Source organism: Mustelus asterias, chromosome 7 (genome assembly GCF_964213995.1).
Source record: "Mustelus asterias chromosome 7, sMusAst1.hap1.1, whole genome shotgun sequence".
Lineage (NCBI taxonomy): Eukaryota > Metazoa > Chordata > Chondrichthyes > Carcharhiniformes > Triakidae > Mustelus > Mustelus asterias.
In genome coordinates, this window is record NC_135807.1 from 13,705,288 (window position 1) to 13,731,340 (window position 26,053).

At 41.3% G+C, this 26,053-nt stretch overlaps 1 protein-coding gene across 10 annotated transcripts in view; it reads left to right on the forward strand.

Annotated features, from left to right (window-relative positions):
- The window catches only part of cep192 (centrosomal protein 192), a 164,416-nt gene that overhangs the window by 62,720 nt on the left and 75,643 nt on the right, over positions 1 to 26,053 (forward strand). For 9 of the 10 annotated variants that reach the window (XM_078215693.1, XM_078215696.1, XM_078215689.1 and 6 more), the window contains 7 exons: positions 758 to 891; positions 1,312 to 2,536; positions 6,113 to 6,206; positions 7,690 to 7,804; positions 14,184 to 15,087; positions 18,286 to 18,434; positions 24,366 to 24,596. In XM_078215693.1, coding sequence (XP_078071819.1) covers positions 758 to 891; positions 1,312 to 2,536; positions 6,113 to 6,206; positions 7,690 to 7,804; positions 14,184 to 15,087; positions 18,286 to 18,434; positions 24,366 to 24,596 — 2,852 coding nt within the window. The remainder of the gene's footprint in view (positions 1 to 757; positions 892 to 1,311; positions 2,537 to 6,112; positions 6,207 to 7,689; positions 7,805 to 14,183; positions 15,088 to 18,285; positions 18,435 to 24,365; positions 24,597 to 26,053) is intronic. The other variant, XM_078215691.1, reaches the window with a different exon arrangement.

Sequence of the window (26,053 nt, forward strand, 5' to 3'; positions counted from 1 at the left end):
AGGTGATACTGAGAACACTATACACTAATAAGAATTATAAGGCTTATTCACTTGGCCAAAATCCAGGAGCAAACTCTCTTATGTTACTGAGTGTTCCGACACAGCAAGGTTGCAATAGCTGCTGGAAGAACCAAATACAAGTTTGCATAGAATGAGTGTTTAAAAATTCCTCTCCAACCCCAAAGATGATCAAGCAAGCTCCCAGGAGATCTGATGACCTACCTACCTTAAGTATGTAGATTTTAGCCACACACAAAACTCATCCAGTTCCATTTTTGAATGCTTGCATTGAACCCACATCTGCTCGCAACTCTTTGTGAATAGAAGTATCTCTGAGCATTTAACTTTGTTTCTGTAACTTGTACTTGTGTCTCTGGTTCTCAATTTGTATTGATTAGTTCGCTTGGACGGAGAATTTTGTTTTATTTTAGAGGCTTCAATTAAGTCCCTTCCAATCTGTGCTTTTCTGAAGTATTAAGATGCCTGTATAATTAAATTTCTTGTTTTGTGTAAACTTAAATTTATAAGTACTTCATATTGTCACTGCAAATTCTGTTTAAAACTTGTATAATTTACTGTTCACTTGGCTAATTAAGTTGGGTAATTTCATATTGCCACGGCGAATTGACTGCTGTTCTTGGTTTAAAGGAAAAGCACCAGTTTCTTCAAAGAACCTGTGCTCATTCCTGTTTGTTCATTTTGTGTCTCATTTTTTGTTATTGCGTTATGAAACATCAAGGATTTTGTTTTTATGCAGTTGACCTGAAGCAAGCTGATCAAGAATCTCTTTCAGAATTTTCTACTACATTTCTGATTAATAAGCAGACAGAAAATGGCAACGTTCAAACCAACAAGGAATCGAGTTCAAATATTTCTGTGAATGAACATGGGGTTAGTGCCATTTTGTTACTTGAATTTTCAAAATGCTTTCATGGGAAAGAACATCACTGGTTAGACCAGCATTGTTTTCCTCATCTCTAATTACCCTTGAGAAGGTGGTGGTTTGGTGTGTTGGCCATGCTAAATTCTCCCTCCAATGTACCCGAACAGGCGCCGGAGTGTGGCGACTCTGGGATTTTCACAGTAACTTCATTGCAGTGTTAATGTAAGCCTATTTGTGACACTAATAAATAAACTTAAAGCTCTTGAATCACTGCTATGCTTAAATATATAGGTTATGTTTTTAAACTTTGAAAATGCTATTCATCTGCAGATTAAGGGCTTGCATTCAGAGAACTTCATTTGATAGTTGCTTGAAATTGCACTTCAGATAATGGGCATGTGGCTAAATGTTTTTCCTTTTTTTTAAAGAATGTGAAATTTGAGAGTTCACATGCGAAAGCTGAAGAATCGCGATTATTCAATGGCACAGATTCAGTCTTGAGCATAAGTACAATTGCTTCTGCTATAGCTGATGCTTCCGTGACTGCAGATCCTGCTCAACTAGCTGCGATGATTTTGGAGCTTTCTAATAAGAACAGAAAGAAACTTGTGCCTGCAACAGCTAACAGGATACCAAGTGTGAAGGTGGACAACCAGAAAATCAACGTGAAGGAGGATTTGGGTGCTTTTGTGGCAAAGAATTGTGAAAGACCTGAGACCAGTGAAAGTGAGGTCATGAATTCTGAATTTAAACCATTGTCAGAATCTGTTTCTGCGTGCAGTTTAGATTCTGCTGTTTCATCCGAAAATTTCAGGAATCCTCGCATGTTAAATTCACTTTCAGAGAAATCTACCTCGAGTGGAAAAGGCAAGCAAGGAAATAAGAAAACAACATATCCAAAAGAAGAGTTGGGCCAATTTACTGCTACTGAAAGAGAAAGTGTAGCTCAGTCAGATGAAACTTGTCAGTCAGTCAAGTTAATTGAGTGTAAGGGCAGACCGCGTAGTCAGAATGATCACACCAAATCTTTTGTACACGAGAAGAGCAAGTTTGTTGGTTCCAAACATGGTGGCAGTCAGTTTACTGACATGAAGTTAATAGCCACAGAAGGATCTATTGATCAAGTTATTTCAAGTGAAAGTACTCGTGCTGAAGTGCCAAAGGTAAATGGCACTGCCATAGCAATAGAGAAACATGGTGAATCTTTTTTAACTGTGTCGTCGGCACGGAAAGTTTGCCTGGCAGAGAATGAACCGATAAAATGTAAAACAAAGACTGAAAGTGGAGCAGATATGATGCAAAAAGATGTTGAGGCAAGGTCTTCAGACACATCACCTGATGATGGAATGTTTAGGACTGAACAGAAAAATTTGAGCGCCACTGTTTCTTCACAAGCCACTGCTGTTCAAGGTGTGGCAATGAATAATTCCAGTCTGCATTGTCCAAAAATACATAAGATTGGACCTGTGGAGCAAACATTTAGGAAATTAACGAGTGAAGCAATATGCGAAGATGGCAAAGAAATGCATGTAACTTCTAAGCTGCAAGTGAGAAGAGATGAACAAAAAAACTCAGATTTCTGTAACCGGGAAGAGATGGTCAGCTTTGAGCAATCTAATCGTGATGTAGCGGCTCCAAAAAGCAAAGAAGCTGGTAAGCAGTCACTAAATAATGAAACATCCATTGTTTTAAAATTATATTGGCTACTGTAATTAAAAATAAAATGTCAGTTTCTCTAGGGCTACTTTCTGAACTACCCAATGCAATGGAGTGTAAACTCGAGATCATCCAATACTCTGACTGTGTCTTAACTCTCAAAGTCCCATTTCCCTATCACTCTTGTGCTTGCTGACCTACATTGGCTCCCGATCAAGCTCTGGTTTCAAAATTCTCATCCTTGTTTTCAAATCCCTCCACGGCTCCATGTGCCTCTTTATCCATGTACTCTCCTCCAGCCCCACAACCGTCTGAGATCTAATTCTGGCCTCTTGTGAATCCCCACCTTTAATCATTCACCATCGGTGGCCATTCCTTCAGTTGCCGAGGGCCCAAGCTCTGGAATATGTTTTGTCTGTTGAGGTGGGGAGGGCTATAAACAAGCAAATAATGGATGCATGCAAAAACGGAACGGCAATAATCATGGGGGACTTGAACCTGCATATTGATTGGCTGACTCAAGTTGGAAGGAGTGGGATGGCGGAAGAGTTCTTAGAATGCTGTCGGGATAGTTACCTTGAACAGTATGTTACAGAACCGACGAGGGAACGAGTTATCTTAGATCTGGTAATGTGTAACGAGGTAGGTAGAATTAAGGATGTTCTTGTGAAGGACCCTCTTGGGTCGAGTGATCACAATACGGTCAAATTTCTGGTACAAATGGAAGAGGAGAAAGTAGGGTCCCATACCAGTGTCCTCTGTTTGAATAGAGGGAAGTACAATAGGATGAGGGCTGAATTGGCTAAGGTGGACTGGGAGAGCAGACTGGTAGGTAGGACAGCTGAGGAACAGTGGAGGATTTTTAAGGAGATCCTTTTCAGTACTCAGCAACAATATATTCCAGTGATAAAGAAGGACTGTAAGAAAAGGGATAACCAGCCGTGGATAACGAAGGAAATTAAGGAGAGTATTAAATTAAAGACCGATGCGTACAGTGGCCAAAAATAGTGGAGAATTGGAAGATTGGGAAAACTTTAAGAAACAACAAAGAACGACTAAGAAAGCGATAAAGAAAGGAAAGATAGGTTATGAAGCTAGGCTACTCGAAATATAAAAAATGATAGTAAAAGCTTTTACAAATATATAAAAAGGAATAGAGTGGCAAGAGTGAATGTTGGACCCTTGGAGGACGAGAGGGGGGATTTAATAGTGGGAAATGAGGAAATGGCTGAAACTTTAAATAAATTTTTTTGTGTCGGTCTTCACGGTGGAAGACACAAATAGTTTACCGAATATTAACGATAGAGGGTTGGTAGGAGGAGAGGTACTCAATACAATTAATGTTACCAGGGAGGCAGTGCTTGGTAGACTAACGGGACTGAAGGTGGACAAGTCCCCGGGCCCGGATGGAATGCATCCCAGGGAACTGAAAGAAATGTCAGAGGTAATAGCGGATGCGTTAGTGGTTATTTATCAAAATTCATTGGATTCTGGGGTAGTGCCGGCGGATTGGAAAACGGCTAATGTTACGCCGCTGTTTAAAAAAGGAAATAGACAAAAGGCGGGTAACTACAGGCCGGTTAGCTTAACGTCTGTAGTTGGGAAAATGCTGGAATCCATCATGAAAGAAGAAATAGCAGGCCATCTGGATAAGAATGGTTCGATTAAGCAGACACAGCATGGATTCATGAGGGGAAAGTCGTGCTTGACGAACTTGTTGGATTTTTATGAAGATGTGACTAGTGCGGTTGACGGAGGGGAACCGATGGATGCAGTGTTTTTGGATTTCCAAAAGGCGTTTGATAAGGTGCCTCACAAAAGGTTGCTGAAGAAGATTGGGTCACACGGAGTTGGGGGTAGGGTGTTAGCGTGGATTGGGGATTGGCTATCTGACAGGAAGCAGAGAGTCGGAATAAATGGGTGCTTTTCTGGTTGGCGGATGGTAACTAGTGGCGTGCCGCAGGGATCGGTACTGGGGCCTCAACTATTTACCATTTATATAGACTATCTGGAGGAGGGGACTGAGTGTAGGGTAACAAAGTTTGCAGACGACACAAAGATAAGTGGAAAAGTGAATCATGTGGAGGGCGTAGAAGGTCTGCAGAGAGATTTGGACAGGCTGAGTGAGTGAGCGAGGATCTGGTAGATGGAGTATAACGTTGACAAATGCGAGGTTATTCACTTTGGAGGAAATAATAGCAAATTGGATTATTATCTAAATGGAAAAAAATTACAACATGCTGCTGTGCAAAGGGACCTGGGGGTCCTTGTGCATGAGACGCAAAATCAAGAAGGCAAATGGGATGTTGGCCTATATCACAAGGGGGATAGAATATAAAAGCAGAGATGTCTTGCTGCATCTGTACAGGGCATTGGTGAGGCCGCAGCTGGAATGCTGTGTGCAGTATTGGTCCCCTTATTTGCGGAAGGATATATTGGCCTTGGAGGGAGTGCAGAGAAGGTTCACCAGGTTGATACCAGAGATGAGGGGTGTTGATTATGAGGAGAGACTGAGCAGATTGGGTTTGTACTTGTTGGAATTGAGAAGGCTGAGGGGGGAATCTTATAGAGACCATAAGAAGGGGCTGGATAGGGTAGAGTTGGAGAGATTCTTTCCACTTAGAAAGGAAGCTAGAACTAGAGGGCACAGCCTCAAAATAAAGGGGGGTCAGTTTAGGACAGAGTTGAGGAGGAACTTCTTCTCTCAGAGGGAGGTGAATCTCTGGAATTCTCTGCCCACTGAAGTGGTGGAGGCTACCTTGTTGAATATGTTTAAATCACGGATAGATGGATTCCTGATCGGTAAGGGAATTAGGGGTTATGGGGATCAGGCGGGTAAGTGGAACTGATCCACTTCAGATCAGCCATGATCTTATTGAATGGCGGGGCAGGCTCGAGGGGCTAGATGGCCTACTCCTGTTCCTATTTCTTATGTTCTTCTTCCAGACACTCCTTTTAAACCAACCCCTTGGATCAAGCATTTGACCTAGTATCTCCCATGTGGCTTGGTGTCATATCTTGTTATTTAGTGCTCTTATGAAGTGCCTTGGGATGTTCTATACATTAAAGATTAATATAAGTTGATAATGGAATCCCTTGAATATCATTTTCAATAGATTTTGTGTGTATGCTGATGCACAACTAATGTCGATCATTTTTATCAGTTGAGCAATTTTCAGAGTGCATATATTTTTATGCCAAAAAATACATACTGGCTTTTAAAGTCACATACTTTATCTTTACTTGCCATGTAACCCATTGATCAGATTTGAATTGCACTGGGGAGGGGGATAAAATTGCAGCCTTGTGAATTATGTAAAGAAATCACAAGGAGCAACTTCTCTGTAAAATAAAATAAGCATTATATTTGCCGATAACTTCATTGCTTCTACATTCATAGGTTGAAGTGAAGCATGAATTAAAAACTGATTGGAATACATACATCTCTTGCAGCTCTGGTGTTGTGGGTTGGAGCTACCACAGTACTGGTTAATACTGAAGTTGCAATGTAATTATCTCAATGAGTAGTAAATACATTTTTAATTGAAATACACAAGTTTCATTTCATTATAGATCATGGTTCTGCGGCAGATCAGGTAACTTTGAAACCGTTGAGGCATTCGTCACCAAGCCAAGTGACAGATTTACAAACTGCCACAAGGACAAGGTAAAGAGGTTTTCTGCTGTATGTCCCTGCTCAGTTTTATAAATATTGTTTCACTGCATCCATTGCAAGTGGCAGGTAAATAAGACCAGAAGCTTGAAACATTTATAATCAATTGAGTGCTTTAATTCAGCAGAATACCATCGTGTTTTTACAAAGAAAAAGCATTCGGGAACACTTTCCCAAATCGCTTGTTGAAACCCGATTTTAATTCTGCTTTACCTCACTGTTTTTTGCTAAAACCCAAATTAATAAGAACTATGGGCCGGTCATCTATAAATTGACTGGGCCGAAGTGCAGGCCGAATGGCCGACTCCTTCTTGTTTCTATGACTGCCCAGCGATTCTGAAGTTCCCATAACAAAGCATCTTTCTTCCTCCTTTCCCAACAGGGAAATAGTCTGCATGTCTACCAGGTTTCTTCAAACATGAAAATTAGACATTTACCAGTGTGCTGAAACTTGGCCAGCTTCTGTAGAAACACAACCTACGGGAAAGGAGGGAGAAGTTGCCTAACTGGCTCTGGGATTGTGAGCCTTTATCACAAGTGGATTTGAGTACAGGAGTAACAAAGCCTTGCTTCAATTGCATAGAACTTTGGTTAGATGGCACCATGAGTAGAGCTTGCCGTTTTGGTCCCCCTGGCTTAGAAAGGATATTATTGGCAGAGAGGGAGTGCAACAAAGGCTCACCAGACTTGTTCCCGGGGTGGTGGGACTACCCTATGAAGAGAGATTGGAGAAACTGAGTCTGTGTTCCTTAGAGTTCCAAAGAATGAGAGCTGATCTCATTGAAATCTACAAAATACTTAAAAGGATAGATGCAGGTAAGATATTTCCCCTCCAGTTGAGTCTAAAATCAGGGGACTCTCGGGTTGTACTAATTGAAATCGATAATCTTGAAAAAATTTTCATTCTCTTGGGCTGTACTACTTGAAATTAACTGTTAACAGAATCCTGATAAACACATTTTCTAAGTAATTAGAATCAAGCCTTGTGAATGGAGTCAAACTTGAGTAAAATAATTTACCAGTTACTTTATTGTAAAAGTTGAATGTAGTAGTAAATTTTATATAAGATAGTGAATGGCTGTTCCCCTGATGGTCTGTAGATGAAGATACTCTGTGCAGAGTTAAGCCAAATAGAACAGCCATCCTCCTTCATGTTTGATCTTTGCATTAGCTGATGGAATGCCGCAGCTGACTGTTTGGAAAGTATGCAATTTATCCAGGGATGAGAATTTGAGACAAGTTTCAATGCCGCTTGATGGTAAATAACCTACTAATACTCTCTGTCATGAAGAGCTCTGGTGAGCACTGGAGATCTATTACTACATTCATAGGTATCCAAGGAACCATGGACTTGAAACCTTTGGGAAAGGAGGAACACCTAAACTATAATCTTTCTTTCTTTGATGCTTTGTTCTCTTAATATGTTAATTGCAGGATTTATTTTTCTAATACTTAAAATATATTATCCTTTTTCCAGCAGTTGTTCTTCATTGACATACTCCAACCCAAACCTTAGCAGACTGAGCTATATCTCTGGTGTTGATACAACACTGCAAAACAGCACAGCCATTGGCAGTCCTGCAAATACTAAGGTAGGCGAAAGCTGTGGAAACCTTTAATTGAAATAGCAACTTCAATTTTATGCAATTATTTTAGCATAATAAAATGTCCCAAGACACTTCGTAGAAATATTATTAAACAATATTTGACACAGAGCCTCATAAGTAAATGTTGGGGTTGACCGCCACATAAGGAAACAGAATTGTCCAAAACCAGTGAGGATTAGGGAAGGAACTCCAGAACGTAGGACCTAAGCAGCTGAATACAAATACCAGTGGTCAGAATTGGAGATGTGCATTTATTTTGGCAAACATTGGGATGGATAAGGTTAGAAGACAAGGGAGGGACAAGGCCCAGGAGGGATTTGAAAATCACAGTTATAAAATCAAAGCATTGTCTGACCAGGAACAGGTCAATGAACATGGATGGATGAATGGCTGTGAGATGAGATATGGCCAGCAAAGTTTTGGGTGAGCTCAAGTTTACCTCGGGTGAAAAATGGAAGATTGGCCAGGTGAGCTTTGGAATAATCACATCTGGAGAGAGCAAAGGCATGCATGAGGGTTTCAGCAGGAGAACATCAAGGCGGGGTGGAGAGGGCATCTTAAAGTTAAAAGTAAATTGGATGAATGAAGTAGTACCTCAATATTGGGTTATTGCACTGCCTGTTGTGGAAGACATTTCAAAGGATTAGAAGAACAAAGAACAGAACAGCACAGAAACAAGTCCTTCGGCCCACCAAGTCTGTACCGACACAGATGCCTTTCTAATCTAATATTTTCTTGCCTTTACATGGTCCATGTCACTCTATTCCCTGCTTATTCATGTATCTATCCAGGTGCCTCTTGAATGTTGTTATAGAATCTGCTTCTATCACCTCCGGCAGCGTGTTCCAGACATTCACCATCCTCTGTGAAAATTTGCCCCCTCTCACTCCCGACCTATGCCCCTGAGTAATTGATCCTTTGAGCCTGGGAAAAAGACTCTGACTATTCACTCTATCCAAGCCTGTCATAATCTTGTAAACCTCTATCACGTCCCCTCTCATCCTCCGACACTCCAATGAAGCAATCCAAGTTTGTTCAACCTTTCTCCAAAGTCCATATCTTCCAAACCAGGCAACATCCTGGTTAATCTCTTCTGCACCCTTTCCAATGCATCAACATCCTTCCGGTAGTATGGTGACCAGAATTGTACACAATACTCCAAATGTCCTAAAAAAAAAGTATTGTACAGCTGCAACATGATTTTCCGATTCCTATACTCAACTCCCTGACTGATGAAGGCCAGCATGCCATACGCCACCTTCTCCACCTGAGTTGCCACCTTCAGGGAACTGTGGATCTGCATGCTTTGATCCCTCCGTATGCTAATGTTTCTAAGGGCTCTACCATTTACTGTATACTTCTGCAGTAGACCTTCCAAATCGCATTACCTCGCATTTGTCCAGGTTAAATTCCATGTGCCATCTTTTGGCCCAGGTTTCCAGCCGATTTATATAGAACATAGAACATAGAAAGTCACAGCACAAACAGGCCCTTCGGCCCACAAGTTGCGCCGATCACATCCCCACCTCTAGGCCTATCTATAGCCCTCAATCCCATTAAATCCCATGTACTCATCCAGAAGTCTCTTAAAAGACCCCAACGAGTTTGCCTCCACCACCACCGACGTCAGCCGATTCCACTCACCCACCACCCTCTGAGTGAAAAACTTACCCCTGACATCCCCCCTGTACCTACCCCCCAGCACCTTAAACCTGTGTCCTCTCGTAGCAACCATTTCAGCCCTTGGAAATAGCCTCTGAGAGTCCACCCTATCCAGACCCCTCAACATCTTGTAAACCTCTATTAGGTCACCTCTCATCCTTCGTCTCTCCAGGGAGAAGAGACCAAGCTCCCTCAACCTATCCTCATAAGGCATGCCCCCCAATCCAGGCAACATCCTTGTAAATCTCCTCTGCACCCTTTCAATGGCTTCAACATCTTTCCTGTAATGAGGTGACCAGAACTGCGCGCAGTACTCCAAGTGGGGTCTAACCAGGGTCCTATAAAGCTGCAGCATTATCTCCCGACTCCTAAACTCAATCCCTCGATTAATGAAGGCTAGTACGCCATACGCCTTCTTGACCGCATCCTCCACCTGCGAGGCCGATTTAAGAGTCCTATGGACCCGGACCCCAAGGTCCTTCTGATCCTCTACACTGCTAAGAATGGTACCCTTCATTTTATACTGCTGCTCCATCCCATTGGATCTGCCAAAATGGATCACTACACACTTATCCGGGTTGAAGTCCATCTGCCACTTCTCCGCCCAGTCTTGCATTCTATCTATGTCTCGCTGCAACTTCTGACATCCCTCCAAACTATCCACAACACCACCTACCTTGGTGTCGTCAGCAAACTTATCCTGCTGTATTCTCTGACAATCCTCCTCACTATCCGCTACTCAATTTTTGTATCATCTGCAAAGTTACTAATCAGACTACCTACATTTTCCCCAATCATTTATAAAATACATTATTTTTTTAAAGAAACAGAGGCCCCAGCATTGACCGTTGTGAAACACCACTTGTCACAGACCTCCAGTTAGAAAAGTACCCTTCCACTGCTACTCTCTGCTTTCTATGCCCAAGCCAGTTTTGTATTCGTCTTGCCATTGGGGATGGCACAGTGGTTAGCACTGCTGTCTCACAGCGCCAGGGACCCGAGTTCGATTCCTGGTTTGGGTGACTGTCTGTGTGGAGTTTGCACATTCTCGCCATGTCTCTGCGTTTCCTCTGGGTGCTCCGGTTTCCTCCCACAGCCCAAAGATGTGCGGGTTAGGTGGATCGGTCATGCAAATTGCCACTTAGCGTCAGAGGGACTTGCTAGGGTAAATGCACAGTGTTATGGAGATGGGGCTTGGGTGGGATTGTGGTTGGTGCAGACTCGATAGGCCGAATGGTCTCCTTCTGCACTGTAGGATTCTATGGTACCAGCTGACCTCGGATCCCATATGACTTCACCTTCTGTGTCAGCCAGCCATGAGGAACCTTATGGAAGGCTTTATGTAAGTCCATGTATACGACATCCACTGCCCTGCCCTGGTCAATCTTTCTTGTCACTTCCTCAAAGAACTCAATCAAGTTTGTGAGACGCGACCTCCCCTTCACAAAACCACGCTGCCTATTTCTAATAAGCCTATTCTCTTCCAGATATGAATACATCCTGTCCTTCAGAATCTTCTCCAGTAATTTCCCCACCACTGATGTAAGGCTCACAGGCCTGAAATTTCCTAGATTGTCTTTTCTGCCCTCCTTAATCAGAGGAACAATATTAGCTACTCTCCAATCCTCTGGTACCTTGCCCATGGCTAAAGAGGTTACAAAGATTTTGGCCAAGGCCTCAGCAATTTCTTCCCTCGTGCCTCAGTATTCTGAGATAAACCCTATCTGGGCCTGGGGACTTTTCCACCTTAATATTTTTTGAAACCTCCAACACCCCCTCCCTTTTTATCTCAACATGTCCAAGAGTGTCAACGTCCTCCTTTCAACACTCACCATCCACCAACTCCTTTTCCTTTGTGAATACTGATGCAAATTACTTGTTAAGGACCTCGCCTCATCTGGCTCCACACACACATTCCCTCCACTGTCCTTGAATAGATCCACCCTTTCCTTAGCTACTCTCTTCCTCCTTATGTACGCATAAAAAGCCTAAGGATTCTCCTTAATCCTGCCAAGGACATTTCATGGCCCCTTTTTGCCCTCTTAGTCCCTGTTTAAGCTCTTCCCTGCTATCTTTGTATTCCTCAAGAGCCTTATCTGTTCTCAATTTCCTAAAATTTACGTATGTCTCTTTTTCACTCAGCTCACAATCTCTCTTGTCATTCAGGGTTCCTGAATCTTGCCATCTTTATCCTTCATTTCTACAATTTCTTTTCTTTGCACAAACATTCAATTATAATCACTTGCTCAAAGGAACAACTTAGTAAGTACATAGCAATAGATTTTTGTAACTACTGAAGTGAAAATAGAAACGTAAGTAAGCAGGATGACATCAGCAAAGTAAAACGGATTAACGTTTCAGTTAGATAGTATCATAACTTCTGAGTTCTGTAGGATTTCTACTTTTTTTACATATGCTAATGTGCATACCATGTATCTACAGTGATTTCTGTTCGATTTCATTTTTCGGCGTTTGACTGTGTGAGTATGTAGCAGCTTGTGAAGAAGTGGAGCTAAAGGCTAATGCGATGGTGGCCTTTATTTTGAGGAACATAGAAATTTTGTTAGTACAAAGAAAACTCTGATTTGACCCTGTTTACAATGCTGAACTCCATTTTGGACTGTGCACTTCAGGAAGATTATATTGGCTTTGGAAGGGCCTGCTGCACAGATTGACCTTAACCCTTTCAACCCCCTATGATTAAGTTATGAGGATGCGATGCATAGAGTAGGCTTGTGGATTCTCTTGGGTTTGGACTATTAAGGGGTGTTTAAGCTGAATTAATAGGGTAGATAGAAGAACGGTTTCTGCTGATGGGGGAGTTCAATACAAGGCAATATAATTTTAAATTAGAACCAGGCCTTCTCAGATTGATATCTGAAAGTACTTCTTCGCACAGTGTAACAGGAATCTGGAATTCATTATCCACCTAAAGCGGTTGAGGCTAGAGTCAATGAAAATTTCAAAACCAATGATGGGTTTTACTATCCAATGATATTAAGAGTCAGGTTCTAGGTCTACTCCTGTTCCTGTTTCTTCTCGACTCAACTGTTGATCATAGATGATTATCTTGCCAAAGTACCAGCACAATGTTGTCCAGTGAATAAATTTATTCTCAGCTGAGGGTATGTATTAATTTTGCTTATCTGGATATTGACTTGTTTGGAATTGAGAAGTTAATTCCAGCTTGGTTGTTCTGATTCTAGAGTACAAAGATTTCCATGGAAGGGCATTCTCATATTAGGTAATAAAACATCGCTTAAAAACAAGGTTATGTGGTATAATTTGCAGTCTGTAACTACATCAGATTTAACTTGGCTGTTCTCTCAATTCCCATGTCCCACCCCCAATAATGTTTAAAAAAATAATAAGTGGCATTGAGAAGGCGAGCATGCCGAGATATGCTTAAGGTTTTATAATAAACTATATATGTTGTTTGTCATTGTTAAAAGCACAGCTGATAGTAAATGCCTGGGTATTTCAAACTCCAAATCACAGAACAGAAACCTGGAGTGCCTGCTCTCAACTTTGCAATTTGTATAATGTGAGAAAAGATGTGAAGACCAGTGAAGGATGTCCTGGATGTTTCTGTGATGATTTTAAGCAAAATAAATATTTATTAAACAGAGAAATTAACTAGAAATGCAGATAACTACTTTAATGGCTATACACAGTATTGGTTTTTTCCCCCTATCATTCGCTGTCCTTAAGTAATCTTGCTGCAGGCTCTTTTAATTGCTATTTAACTTTTTCCTCTGTGATTCACTTATTTAAACTCCAGATCTCTTTTAGCTCCCTGTGGCTCTTGCAGTTTTTTTCAGGAGTATTTTGGAGCTCGTTTGGTGTACAGTTACAAGCTCTTTAAGTTGGTTACAGGATAACTGGGTTGAGTATCAATTCTTTTATGGCCAATATCACCACTGAAAATGGTGACTGCTAAGTGGATATTTCAAGCAATGATTCTCTCTCTGTTTTGTTTAGCAGATTTTATGCAGCTCCAGAATATAATGTGTTTTTAAAAATGGGAAGCAGTTCAATAGGATAAACATGTTTCCATTTGTGGAGGAGAGCAAGACTCCGGGTCATAAATCAATAGGTAATCACCAATAAATCCAGTTAGGAACTTGGGAGAAACTTCTTCACTCAGTGTTGTTAGATGTGGAACTTGCTACCAAAAGGAATGGTTGAAGGAAATAGCATTGTGTTATGGTGTTATTTGGTAGTTTACAATGCTGCAGTCTCACTTTCTGAAAGGTCATACTGCAAGCATCACATGATGGCCTTGTCTCTCTCTCTTCTCCGTTATCCCACCCTAGCTATGCCCTCCCCCACCAAGTATACCTCTGGGCTTTTTTTAATAAATGCATTCGAAACTCTTGTCTATATGTGGGAAATCTTCATTAGAAATAATTGACTGATGTCACACCACAGCTGATCAAAAAGCAAGTTGTAAAATTTGGTCAGAGTTCAGTAAATTAAAGTTTTAAGACTTGGTAAGTAAATCAGGTTTGCAAAACACACGAGACGAAAAAACTGCTCGGAACCCATAAGAGTTATGTGGTGTTCAGGAGCCTGTGCTATGTTTAAACTGTGTTTGCATATTCATACAGCCCTTCATTATTTGGAAATAATGTCTGCCAAAACCTTTAGCAAACCAACCTATAGTGCATTCTGTTCCTAAAAGTGCAATTTTCTTCCACAGAATGACAAAAGCATCGAGCTAAGCACTACAATTATTCGATCAAGTCCTACTCCAACGCCAGATCAAACTTTAGTTAATCCAAATGAATTGATATTTCCAAGCTCATTGGAAGAACGTACAGATGATTCTTGCAACCCTTGCCCACAGCCAAGAAAATCAGGTTGTGATCAACAGAAAAGCCATGAATGCAGAAGTCCTGTGGGTAAAGTGGAAGATGAATGTAGTTCACAAATAGCTGACAAGATATCTTCACAGTCTGAGAAAGGAAAGATACTCCAATCAGGTAATCAGCAGTTGGATGGTTTTCCTTCTGCAGCATTTGACAAGCCAATGACGTATGAAGAATCATCTACACTACAAAAATCTGATCATGTTCGTGCATCTTGGCAGGACAAGATGAACAAAATACATTGTGTAAAATCTTTGAATGCTGCCCCTCCAACTACTAGTGCATCAGGCATTCTCCCACCATTAAATACTGATTGCAGATATATGCCTATTTCAAGTTTTAAACCTCAAGGAACTTCTTCAGATGGGTCCATGGCAGGCCCAACATTACTTACTGGGCATTCACTATTAACAACTCCACTGGCCCAGCAGTATCTGGGAACTCTGACCTCCACTGCCAACTGTCTAAATGTGCCTTTGACTTCATGCTACTTGGGCAGCAATTTGTCTTCTAATATGCATAATCTTCCAGCTGGTTTGCCTGATGCTAATATGCTCATGGGGAACATTCAAGCATTTGGGACTCGCCTTGACCCTAAATTGAGGACAAGGATGCTCGACCCAGCTCAGTTCTACAGTGCACACACGATACCTTTGGATTCGCAGTCTGTTAACTACTCTTCTAGAATTGGAGTTATTGATCAGTGGTCAGGTGGACATCAATTGCGAGATGTTGGTAAGTATTTTACTGATAACGTTTGGAGCAAAAAGTTGCTGCTAGAACTGGAAATGCTGATACTTTTGTTCAAAAAGCAAAACAAATAAAGCAACTGATTCACTCGCACTTTCACTTGCCAGAGGATTTTGATTCTGGAAGACTTGGTGGCATAGTGCTATTGTCACTGGACTAGTAATCCAGAGACTCTCATGCTCTGAGACCCAGGTTCAAATCCCATTTAAAAACAAATGTGCTGGTTACCAGCAGGAAAATGTTGCATCACCTCTTTGCACCACAAACAATGCTACAACTAAACTTCTTGGCTCACCGTGACTTGTTGTCAAACTGGAGTTGGTATCCCCTAGTCTACAGGTGTAGATTATACAAGACAAATTGTTAAATATATTTGAACCAAACTGGGATAGTGCACTTTGAGGTTTTCCAGAAGCCCAAGGTGGTGAGTCTCTAGAATAAAATATTAGATTAATCTTTTCTCGTACAGCTTGTTATAAGTAACACAACCTGCAATCTGTCCTTTGAGCTGAGAAATAAATGAGCTTCAACATTCAAAGTTTAATATTGCATTTGGTAGAGTTTCCCAAGCTGAGCTTCAGCCATGTGATGTGATTTGTAAATTTCATTACCTGGATCACAAAGTATTTAAATGCCTCCAGCAGGGAGAATGAGGAATTGAAGGAAATTTGCATTCGTAAGAAAGTTGTATTGGAGTTAATTAATGAGACTGAAGGTGGATAAGTCCCTGGGACCTGATAATCTACATCCCAGTGTATTGAAAGAGATAGCTGTGAAGATTATCTTCCAAAATTCTACAGATTCTGGAATAGTTCCTGTAGATTGGAAGGTACCAAATGTCACCTCATTATTTAAGAAGGGAGGGAGAGAAAAAGCAGGGAACCACAAACCTGTTAGCCTTACCTCAGGTATGGAAAATGTTAAAATCTAATGTTAAAGGATATGATAAATGGACACTTGGATAATAACAATATGACTGGGCACAGTCATCATGGATTTGTGAATGTGAAATCATTCATGTTTGATGAGCCTGTTGCAGATTTTTGAGGATATTACTAACGGTATTGATAAAAGAGGAATCAGTGGAAATGATATGCTTGGATTTTCAGAAGGCCTTTGATGTCCCACCCCCAAAAGAAGCTGATTAGCAAAATTAAAGCACATTTGATAGGAGGTAACATACTGGCATGGGTTAAGCCCATTTTTTGGGTGTACTTACCTGAATGAATCTCTGACACTCGGCATCGCAGAGCGCCTTAGACTGATTCATACTGAAAAGTGGACAGTGCTAGGCTGGCATTGACCGAGGAGCATCCCCTGACCTCCGAGGGGCCTTCAATGGTCTCTGTCCCCATCAACGGGGTAAGGATGCCTGTTTCCCGTTAGTTGGGAATAGTTGTAAAACCCGCTGGTGGGAACCACTCCCAGCGGGGAGGACAATTGTAATTTCCATATCGGCTCCATGTCGGTTTCAAACTTTGAAAACTACTAGCATTTTTAGGACAGACTGCCTTTTAGGCTAGCTTGCTGAAAAAGTTGAAATGGAATACACGTTTCACTGTCTACGACAGTAAGGCATTCCAGCACCCATCCCAGTCCCGAACCTCGCGAAAGGCCCCCTTCTGTTGTCCCCTGGCCTGCTGTGCTACTCAAGCAACGCAATGGGCTGGGAGAATCCTGGCTATTGAAGTGGATGAGCAGCTATGCTATTGAATGGCAGAACTGGCTTGATGGGTTGAAGGCATACTGCCCTATGTTTCTATGTCTACACCAAAAGAGAACAATGGTTTTCTGATTGAAATGATGGCTTGCCCTTTGGTTATTGCTGACCCTATTGAGATGGGAACAATAGTACAGGATACTGAGGTAAATAAGGGTTGAAATTACTGAGGGACTGGTTTTAATCTTCCAGTCTCCTTGGTTATCAGAAAGGTGCTGGAGGACTGGAGAATTGCAAAAAAGGGTGCAAGGATAAATTCAGTAACTCCAGGTCACACAGTTTAACCTTGGTGATGCAAAAACGTTTAGAGCAAAACTGGAGGGTCCTTGCCAGGGCACAATGTATGGAGACCCAGGGCTGTCCAAACATCAAGTTCCTCCTTTTGACCTCCTTGTTGGGTCCAGCGAGATGCAGAATGTGAAGTTTGGTCTCGACTTGATTATTTTTCCGGCAACATCTGTAACCAAGTCAGGTCTCTGTCTGCTTTTGAGCTCTTCCAGACATTTTGTTAGGGTTTATTCCCTTAAGTCTTCATCTCTTGTGAGATATCAGCAAGCCAGTGGGGCTGTTTACCCACGGTTGGCTTTTAGATCATGATCGTCGGGGCATGTCCACATGCCGGGGCCATCTCCTCCAAGTTTCTCAGAAGCTTTAGTCTGGGGCTGCAAGGTACCAAGTTTTCATACGTTTACAGTGAGGCGATACAGCTGAGGACTTGCCAATGGAGAGATTGTGCTTGGACAGGGAGAATCTTGTGCATTTGGTGCTCCTTTTCACATTGCTACAAACCAGCGGTGTGGGCTCATGTAAGAAGCACGATAGCACGTGCCTTCTCTTAAGGGCTTGTAGATTTCAGATTTTGGCATCACCAGGAAAATTATTGTTCAAACATTTTCAAATACCAGATGGCAGCAGCCATTCTTCTGCAGGTTCCCCCAGAGATGGTCAAACCAACATGTAAATATGACTGAGGGACATGGAGAATTATAATCCAAAAAAGCTTTGTACTTTTAGTACCCATCGTGACTATGTGGTAACGTATAGTCTTCAGCGGTGAACCCTTACCTAGATAACTTGCTGGAAAATCAGAGCTCAATGTATGATTTACTGGCTCTGCAATGCAGTCAATGATTTAACTGGATTGATTAGACACATTATTTTTGCAGCGAGTAGAGCAAGGAGAAGGGGAACGAAATAGTGGTTAAAAAATCCCAAGGTTGCATTGTCCAATCAAAGCTCCAAATATAATGTTTATTTTCACTTTAAGATTAGAGATGAAAGTTAAGAGATATTGGCCATGTGGAAGCAATTTGATGACTGAAAGTGTGTGTACGATCATATTTTAACTCCTGAAAGAATGGAGTGGTTTAATACTTTTGTAACTGATGGACTTTGATGCAATTTTGTTTTTTCCCCCCCATAACCCAAGTCTTTTTTTTCTCCTAAAAATCCTATTGTGTTAGGTCATGTGCTGGTCCCAGAGGAATTGAAGTTTCCAAATTCATGTTGTGTTGGAATAGCATCACAATCCTCACTCGGCATGTTCAATCCAACTGAACGGTGGATGCAAGTCTCTATTGGAGTTGTTAGTGTTACACTGAATGGAAAGAAGGTTTGTATTTTAACATTTTTTTATTCATCAAATGACTTCCAGCAAGATAAAGATTAAAAACAGCCCTAGAATTGTTCAGATTTGCATGTTCCAATATGAGTATGCCTTCCCTTCTATTTTCAGCCATTCCTGATTTTAAATGTTTGTTTTAAATCTGCTTTTGAATATATGCACGGACGCTAGTTTTGATTCATTTATGGAATGTGCTTATTTATTGCCCACCCCTTGATAGGGTGGTGATGAACTTCTTTCTTGAACCACTAGCCCTTTCTGTGTAGGTACATGCATAATGGTGTACAGCTAGAAATCTCTAGTAACTGGAAGCTATGATGGCTGTATTGGCACTAGCCTTTTTGGACTGAGAACCTAACTTTCTAAATCTATGTTTTATATGTCGCCCTTAAATTTTCGCCACATGGAGTGAACAAATTGCTCAGCAAATTATATCCTACCTGCCTGCTTTTTAAAAAGAAACTTTTTAAACATGCTGAATTTTTTCCTCACCTGAAAGCTAGTTGTGACATGACCCCCATCTACGTGAGTTGTAATCTTTTTCCAGTTTGTCTCTTTCGTGTTTACAATTTCTGCACCAGAGTTTATGTAATATAGATTTTAACCAACTAGGGTTCTCCTTTAATAATACTCAGAACCCATGACCATGTCTCTATCCCCTTCCTCATATTTCCCCTCCCTCTACGCCACACTCAAAAATGCATTCCTTGTTACTTTTTACTTTTCCAGGCTCTGAAATAGCTGCATTAAATTTTCTGCTGTCTACAACATAATTACCCCCACCCAACACATCTTTGCTTTATAGAGGAACTGGTCTAATCATTCTTCCACTACCCCAAGTTCTGGGTGCCTTTCTTAGCCTGCGTTGGCAGATCTATGGATTTAGATCCAAGTTAGGGAATAGAGCCGCTTTGGGCAGTGTGGGAATCAAAGCAGTTAGGCCTAAATGATTGTTTCTATCAAAGTTGGTAACCTTAAAATAAAAACAGAATTTACTAGAAAAGTTTTTTTTCCCACTGCCATGGCTGACTAACACAACATTCCTCTAGACAGAGACAGTATTGGATAAGAAATAAAATTCTTAAAAGGGGTGCTGGAGCAGAGGGGAGACAGTGGCCGAGTGGTATTATCGCTAGACTGTTAATCCAGAAACTCAGCTAATGGGGACCTGGGTTTGAATCCCGCCACGGCAGATAGTGGAATTCGAATTCAGTAAAAAAAAAAAAATCTGGAATTAAGAATCTACTGATGACCATGAAGCCATTGTCGGTAAAACCTATCTAGTTCACTAATGTCCTTTAGGGAAGGAAATCTGCCATCCTTACCTGGTATGGCCTACATGTGACTCCAGAGCCACAGCAATGTGGTTGACTCTCAACTGCCCTCTGAAATGCTGGCCCAGTCAGCGACACCCATGTCCCACAAGTGGGGGAAAAAAAAGGAATCTGGGTGTGTATGTGCAGATCATTAAAGGTGACAGGACAGATGGAGAAAGCAGTTGATAAAGCTTGTATTCTGAGCTTTATTAATAGAAGTAGAGTAAGAAGTCTCACAACACCAGGTGTGATGGTGTTGTGAGACTTCTTACTGTGCTTACCCCAGTCCAACGCCGGCATCTCCACATCTTTATTAATAGAGGCATAGAATACAAGAGCAAGGAGATTATGCTGATTAGTGTCTTGTCCAAGACACTAATTAGACTCTAGCCGGAATATTGTGTATCGTTGCGGGGAACATAAAAACTGACTCTATAAGTTTCTATAGGCATGTGAAGAGAAAAGTATTGAAGAAAAATGTAGGTCCTTTACAGTTTTTATTCATTCGTGGGACATGGGTGTTGCTGGCTGGCCAGCATTTATTGCCCATCCCTAGTTGCCCTTGAAAAGGTGGTGGTGAGCCACCTTCTTGAATCGCTGCAGCCCATGTGCTGTAGGTTGCCCCACAGTGCCATTAGGGAGGGAACTCCAGGATTTTGACCCAGCGACTGAAGGAATGGCGATATATTTCCAAGTCAGGACGGCAAGTGACTTGGAGGGGAACTTTGCAGGTGTTCCTATGTATCTGCTGCCCTTGTCCTTCTAGATGGAAGTAGTCATGGGTTTGGAAGATGCTGCCTTAGGATCTTTGGTGAATTGCTGTCGTGCATCTTGTAGATAGTACACGCTGCTGCTGCTGAGCGTCGGTGATGGAAGAGGTGGATGTTTGTAGATGTGGTGCCAATCAAACGGATGGTGTCAATCAAGTCGATGTTAAGAAATCCCAGGGCAACTCCTCCCAACTGTGTACCACTGTGCTGCCATCTCTGCTGGGCCTGTCCTGCTGGTGGAACAGGACATATCCAGGGATGGTAATCATGTCTGGTGTGTTATCTGTAAGGTATGATTCCGTGAGAATGACTGTGCCAGGCTGTTGCTTGACTAATCGGTGAGACAGCTCTCCCAATTTTGGCACCAGCCCCCAGATGTTAATAAGGAAGACTTTAGAAGGTAGAGAGGGCTGTTTGTTTTGCTGTTGTTTTCTCCGTTGCCTAGGTTTATGCCAGATGGTCCATCCGGCTTCATTTCCTTGTTGAGACTTTGTAGCAATTGATACAACTGAGTGGCTTGCTCGGACATTTCAGAGGGCAATTGAGAGTCAACCACATTGCAGTGGCCCTGGAGTCACATGTGGGCCAGAGCAGGTAAGGATGGCAGATTTCCTTCCCTAAAGGACCATTAGTGATGGGTTTTTCCGGCAATCGACAATGGTTTCATGATCATCAGTAAATTCTTAATTCCAGATATTCTTTATTGAATTCAAATTCCACTAGCTGCTGTGGCGGGATTCAAACCCAGGTCCCCAGAACATTAGCTGAGTTTCTGGATTAATAGTCTAACGATAATACCACTGGGCCATCGCCACCCATGAGAAACAGGAGAATTTGTAATGGGGGACAAAGGTGGTTGACCAACAAAATACATTCTTTGGTTCTGTCTTCACAAAGGAGGACACACACAACGCACCAGAAATGTTGAGGAACACAAGGTTTAGTGAGAGGGAGGAACTAAAGGAAATTGGTATTAGTAGGGAAATGGTGTTGGGGAAATTGGGATTGAAGACCGATAAATCCCCAGGGCCTGATGATCTACATCTCCAGATTACTTAAAGAAGTGACTGTAGAAATTGTGGACACATTGGTCATCTTCCAAGATTCTATAGAGTCTGGAACAGTCCCTATGGATTGGAGGGCAGCTACTGTAACCTCACCATTTAAAAAGAGAGGTAGAGAGAAACAGGGCATTATAGACCAGTAAGCTTGATTTTGGTAGTAAGGAGAATGCTAGGGTTCAAACAGCATAACACTTGGAAAACAGTGGCAGCATCAGACAGAGTCAGCATGGATTTCCAAAAGGGAAAACATGCTTGACAAATCTCTTGGAATTCTTCGAGGATGTGACTCGTAAACTTGATAAGGGGGCGCCTGCAGATGTGGTTTATTTGGACTTTCAGAAGCCTTTCGACAAAGTCCCATGTAAGAGATTAGTGTGTAAAGTTAAAGCACGTGGCATGGGGGTAGTGTATTGACATGAATAGAAAACTGGTTGGCAGATAAAGTAGGAATAAACAGCTCTTTTTTCAAGAGCCATGCAATGACTAAGGGTCCCATTGGGACCCTGTTATTCACAATATATTTTATTCATTCAGATGAGGGAACTAAATGTAATATCTCCAGATGACAAAAGTTGGGTGGGAGGGTGAGCTGTGAGGAGGGTGCAGAGATCCTTTAGTGTGATTTGGGCAAGTGAGTGGGCAAATGCATGACAGGTGCAGTATAATGTGGATAAATGTAAAGTTATCCACTTTGGCAGCAAAAACAGTCATTATTATTGAATGGCTATAGATTGAGAGAGGGGAATGTGCTATGAGACCTGGGCGCCCTTGTAGTCACTGAAAGTAAGAATGCAGGTACAGCAGATGGCGAAGAAGACAAATGGTATGTTGGCCTTCATAGCAAGACAATTCTAGGAGGATAGGGCCTGGGTGGGATTGTGGCCACTTGATGGGCTAAATGACCTCCTCCTGTACTGTAGGATTTTATGATTTCTATAAAAACTGGAAAATGCTGGAAAATCTCAGCAGGTCCTACAGCATCTGTGGAGAGAGAGGAGATCTAACATTTCAAGTCTGGTGACTCTTCGTCAGATGCGGGAAGGATGTTCCTGATGGTAGGTGGAGTCCAGTGTCAGGGAGCACAGTCTAAGGGTATGGGATAAACCATTTAAGACTGAGATGAGAAATTTTTTTCACCCACTGTGGTAAGCCTATGGAATTGTCTACCACAAAGCAGTTGAGACCAAAACATTGTATGTGTTCAAGAAGGAGTTAGATGTAGCTCTTGCTAAAAGGATCAGAGGATATGGAGGGAAAGCGGGAACAGGTTGCTGAGTTGGATGATCAGCCATATTCATAATGAATGATCGAGCAGGCTTGAAAGAGGCCGACTACTCCTGTTGTTTGTGTGTTTCTAATTCTGCCCGTCGCTCTGCGTGTCAGTCTGTGTTTCTAATTCTGCATGTTGAAGATGTTACCAACATGCAATGATGCACAATTCTTTGAGGGTTGGTCATTTGGACATGTGGCTGGAACAGGAGAGTGCCACAGGACTTGCATCTCCTGAAGTGTTAATGCTGAAAAACTGATTTTACAGATGTCTGATTTTAATTTGCAGCAAAAGCAAGTACCGCCTCCAGGTATTTTTCCAAGTAAAGCTAGTTTTAGACTTGCTTATGTTCTGATTTTCCATAAAGAAACACCTCCTTTCGTTCACAAATTAAAATCCAGTGAGAACACACATTCATACATTGCTACTCAGCGTCTTTCTAGTTGTGCTGCATGCTCTCAGACAAAACACGATCGATGGGCTATGCATTTAACATTGCTATTGCAGTCATTTAATATCAAATGCCGATTATGATGCCACCTACAGGTTCTGTAGGTAAATGTTAACAATTATAAAGTGGCTGTCTGTAGAGCCTATCTTCATAATGGAATGTTCAGACCCACAGGGCACAAAATTTGTAAGTAAATAGGGGTGTGTTTGTGCATTGCACTGCAAGTGACTTCAAGAAGACATGTGTGGGCTGATTCAACTGTTACATCAGATGAATTTGATTTGGAGTATGTGTGGTGATACATTATGGGGGGGAAAAACACAGGAAATTTCCCCAAGTGGCTAAACTATGAGGAGACATTTGGATTATGCCTGTGTTTGAAAGTGAGAGAATAATTAATCAATGTAAAAAGGTTTATGGTGTTTTAACTTTATAAATAGAAGTATAGAGTGCAAAAGCAATGGAGTAATGCTAAATAAACATTAATCATGGGTTAGGCTGCAGTTAGAATATTGTATCCAGTTTCGTGCGCCTTGGTTTAAAAACACCTTTGAGAAGATAAAGAAGAAATTGGCTAACATGTGCAAGAAATGAGAGGTTTTAATTGTGAAGACAGACCAAGTAAACTGGGACTCCATTAATGCAGAGCAGCTGATAGAGTGAAAGATGAGTTTTGTGACAAGGTACATGGGCAAAATCTATTTCTGCTTTTCATTATAAGTAACCAAAAGATTTAACATCATTGGTAGAGAGTGAGGTTTAAGAGACTTTTTAATTGACACAGATGGTTGTTAGAATATGGAATATCTTGACCAGAAATGGCGATGGAAACAGAATTCAAGATCGCTCAATACAAGCTTGACGTTCAAAAAAAGTATAAGATTATGGAAGTAGATCTTTTTGCCAGAGAGAGCAGGTTTGTTGGTTAATTGAACATCTTCTGTGCCACAAAAATCAACATCAATGGAACTGTAATTTCAGAGCTATAAATAATGGTCCAATAAAACGGCAATGGCTTATTCAACTTTAAATCATTTGTACCTTCCAGATGGATACATTTGCTCATCAGTGTTGGATATTCAAGAGCAAAACTATCATCGGTCCTCATGTTACAGAAGATTTAAAGTTGATGTTCCTTCCACGTCACTCTGGGATTTTTCAGTGTGTACTATGTGTCTCCTCATGTCCAGTCTCGGCAGATGCCAATACAATTGCCAGAGCAGAAGCACTTGCTGTGAGAGTGGTTATTACAGCTGTGGCAGAAGACCCCGTGATTGAGGTAAATAACTTTTTAATATGTAATTTATTTATAGTAGATATGTGCCACTAGAGCCCTATTGGTCATGTGTTGTTAAATTAATCAAATCTTATGTTTCAACCACTACTTGCTACATGTAATCCTATGATAATGTGACCACCTTTAGGAGTAATATTTTGCACATTGGAGTTATTTTTGACAGAGTTTTTCAGAAATTCTGACTTGTGGGGGGTGGAGATGCACCAGTGAATGAAAGTTAATAGCAGAATAATCACTTTATTACATCTTTAATACTATATACCTGCCTTGACATGCTCGTGATGAGGGTTCACTATTTTTAAAACACAATTCTTTTTAATGCTATGCAAGTCAGTTTCACTGACAGAGATCAAGTGCAACAAAAATATGCTTGGGTTTGGTTTCACAGTACTTTGTGGAGTGAATCTCACTGCTCTGTCTGTCATCTATATTTGTATATAATATAGAATACAAATGTATATTTATTTAGTCAGTGCTAGCATATATTTCAAAATCGTGCTCGAAGTATTATGTAGCAGATGGACAGCAATGTGTGCTAAGTGTGAAGTAATTGAAGCCTTCAAGTAACCTTTAGAAGACTTGGCAGGTCTAAATTTTAAGTGGGTCCCCAAGATACGCCAGCTTTGCTGGTTAAGTTTCATACTTGTGAATTTAAAAAAAATAGTGGAAGAGATTTTGAATAAAAAATTTATCTATCTTCGCACTAGAGGTCACAAATTACATATCAGAAATAGAGGGGAACCTAGAAGATAATAAGGAACTTAATCTAGTAAATATCAGCAGAGGAAAATTTAAAGGACTAAAATCCAACAAATTCCCAGGACTTGATGGTCTATATTTTAGGTAGTGGTTACGATTTTCCAAAATTCCCTAGATTCTAGAATTAGGGGCGGTACATTGGTTTGTACTGTTGCTAGTTATGGGGTTAGGGTGGGGAATGGGCATGGTTAAGATGCTCTCAGTATAGTTTTGATAGGTTGAATTACCTCTTCGCTGTAGGGATTCTATGAACAGTCCTAGCGGATTGAAATGCAATGCAACACTGCTTTTAAGGAAGAGAGGGGAAAAAAGGGGGAGCTACAGGCCAGTTGACCCTGCATCAATTGTCAGGACAATGCTGGAATCCATTATTAGGGAAGTTTTAACAATGCACTTGTGAAACCATATTCACTTGCCAAGTTTTTCTAAGAGAAATTGTAATTAACAAATTTACCCAAGTTTTTTGAGGATGTAACTAGTAGGTTTGCAACCAATAGAGGTAATATACTTGGATTTCCAGAAGGCATTGAATAAGATGCCACAAAAGATTAGGCAAGATAAGGGCTCATGGAGTTGGGGGGAATGCGATTACCATGAACAGAGGATTGCTTAACACACAAAATCTAGCAGAAAAAATGGAACATTTTCAAGTTGTCAGGATGTAACTAGTGAAGGGCCAC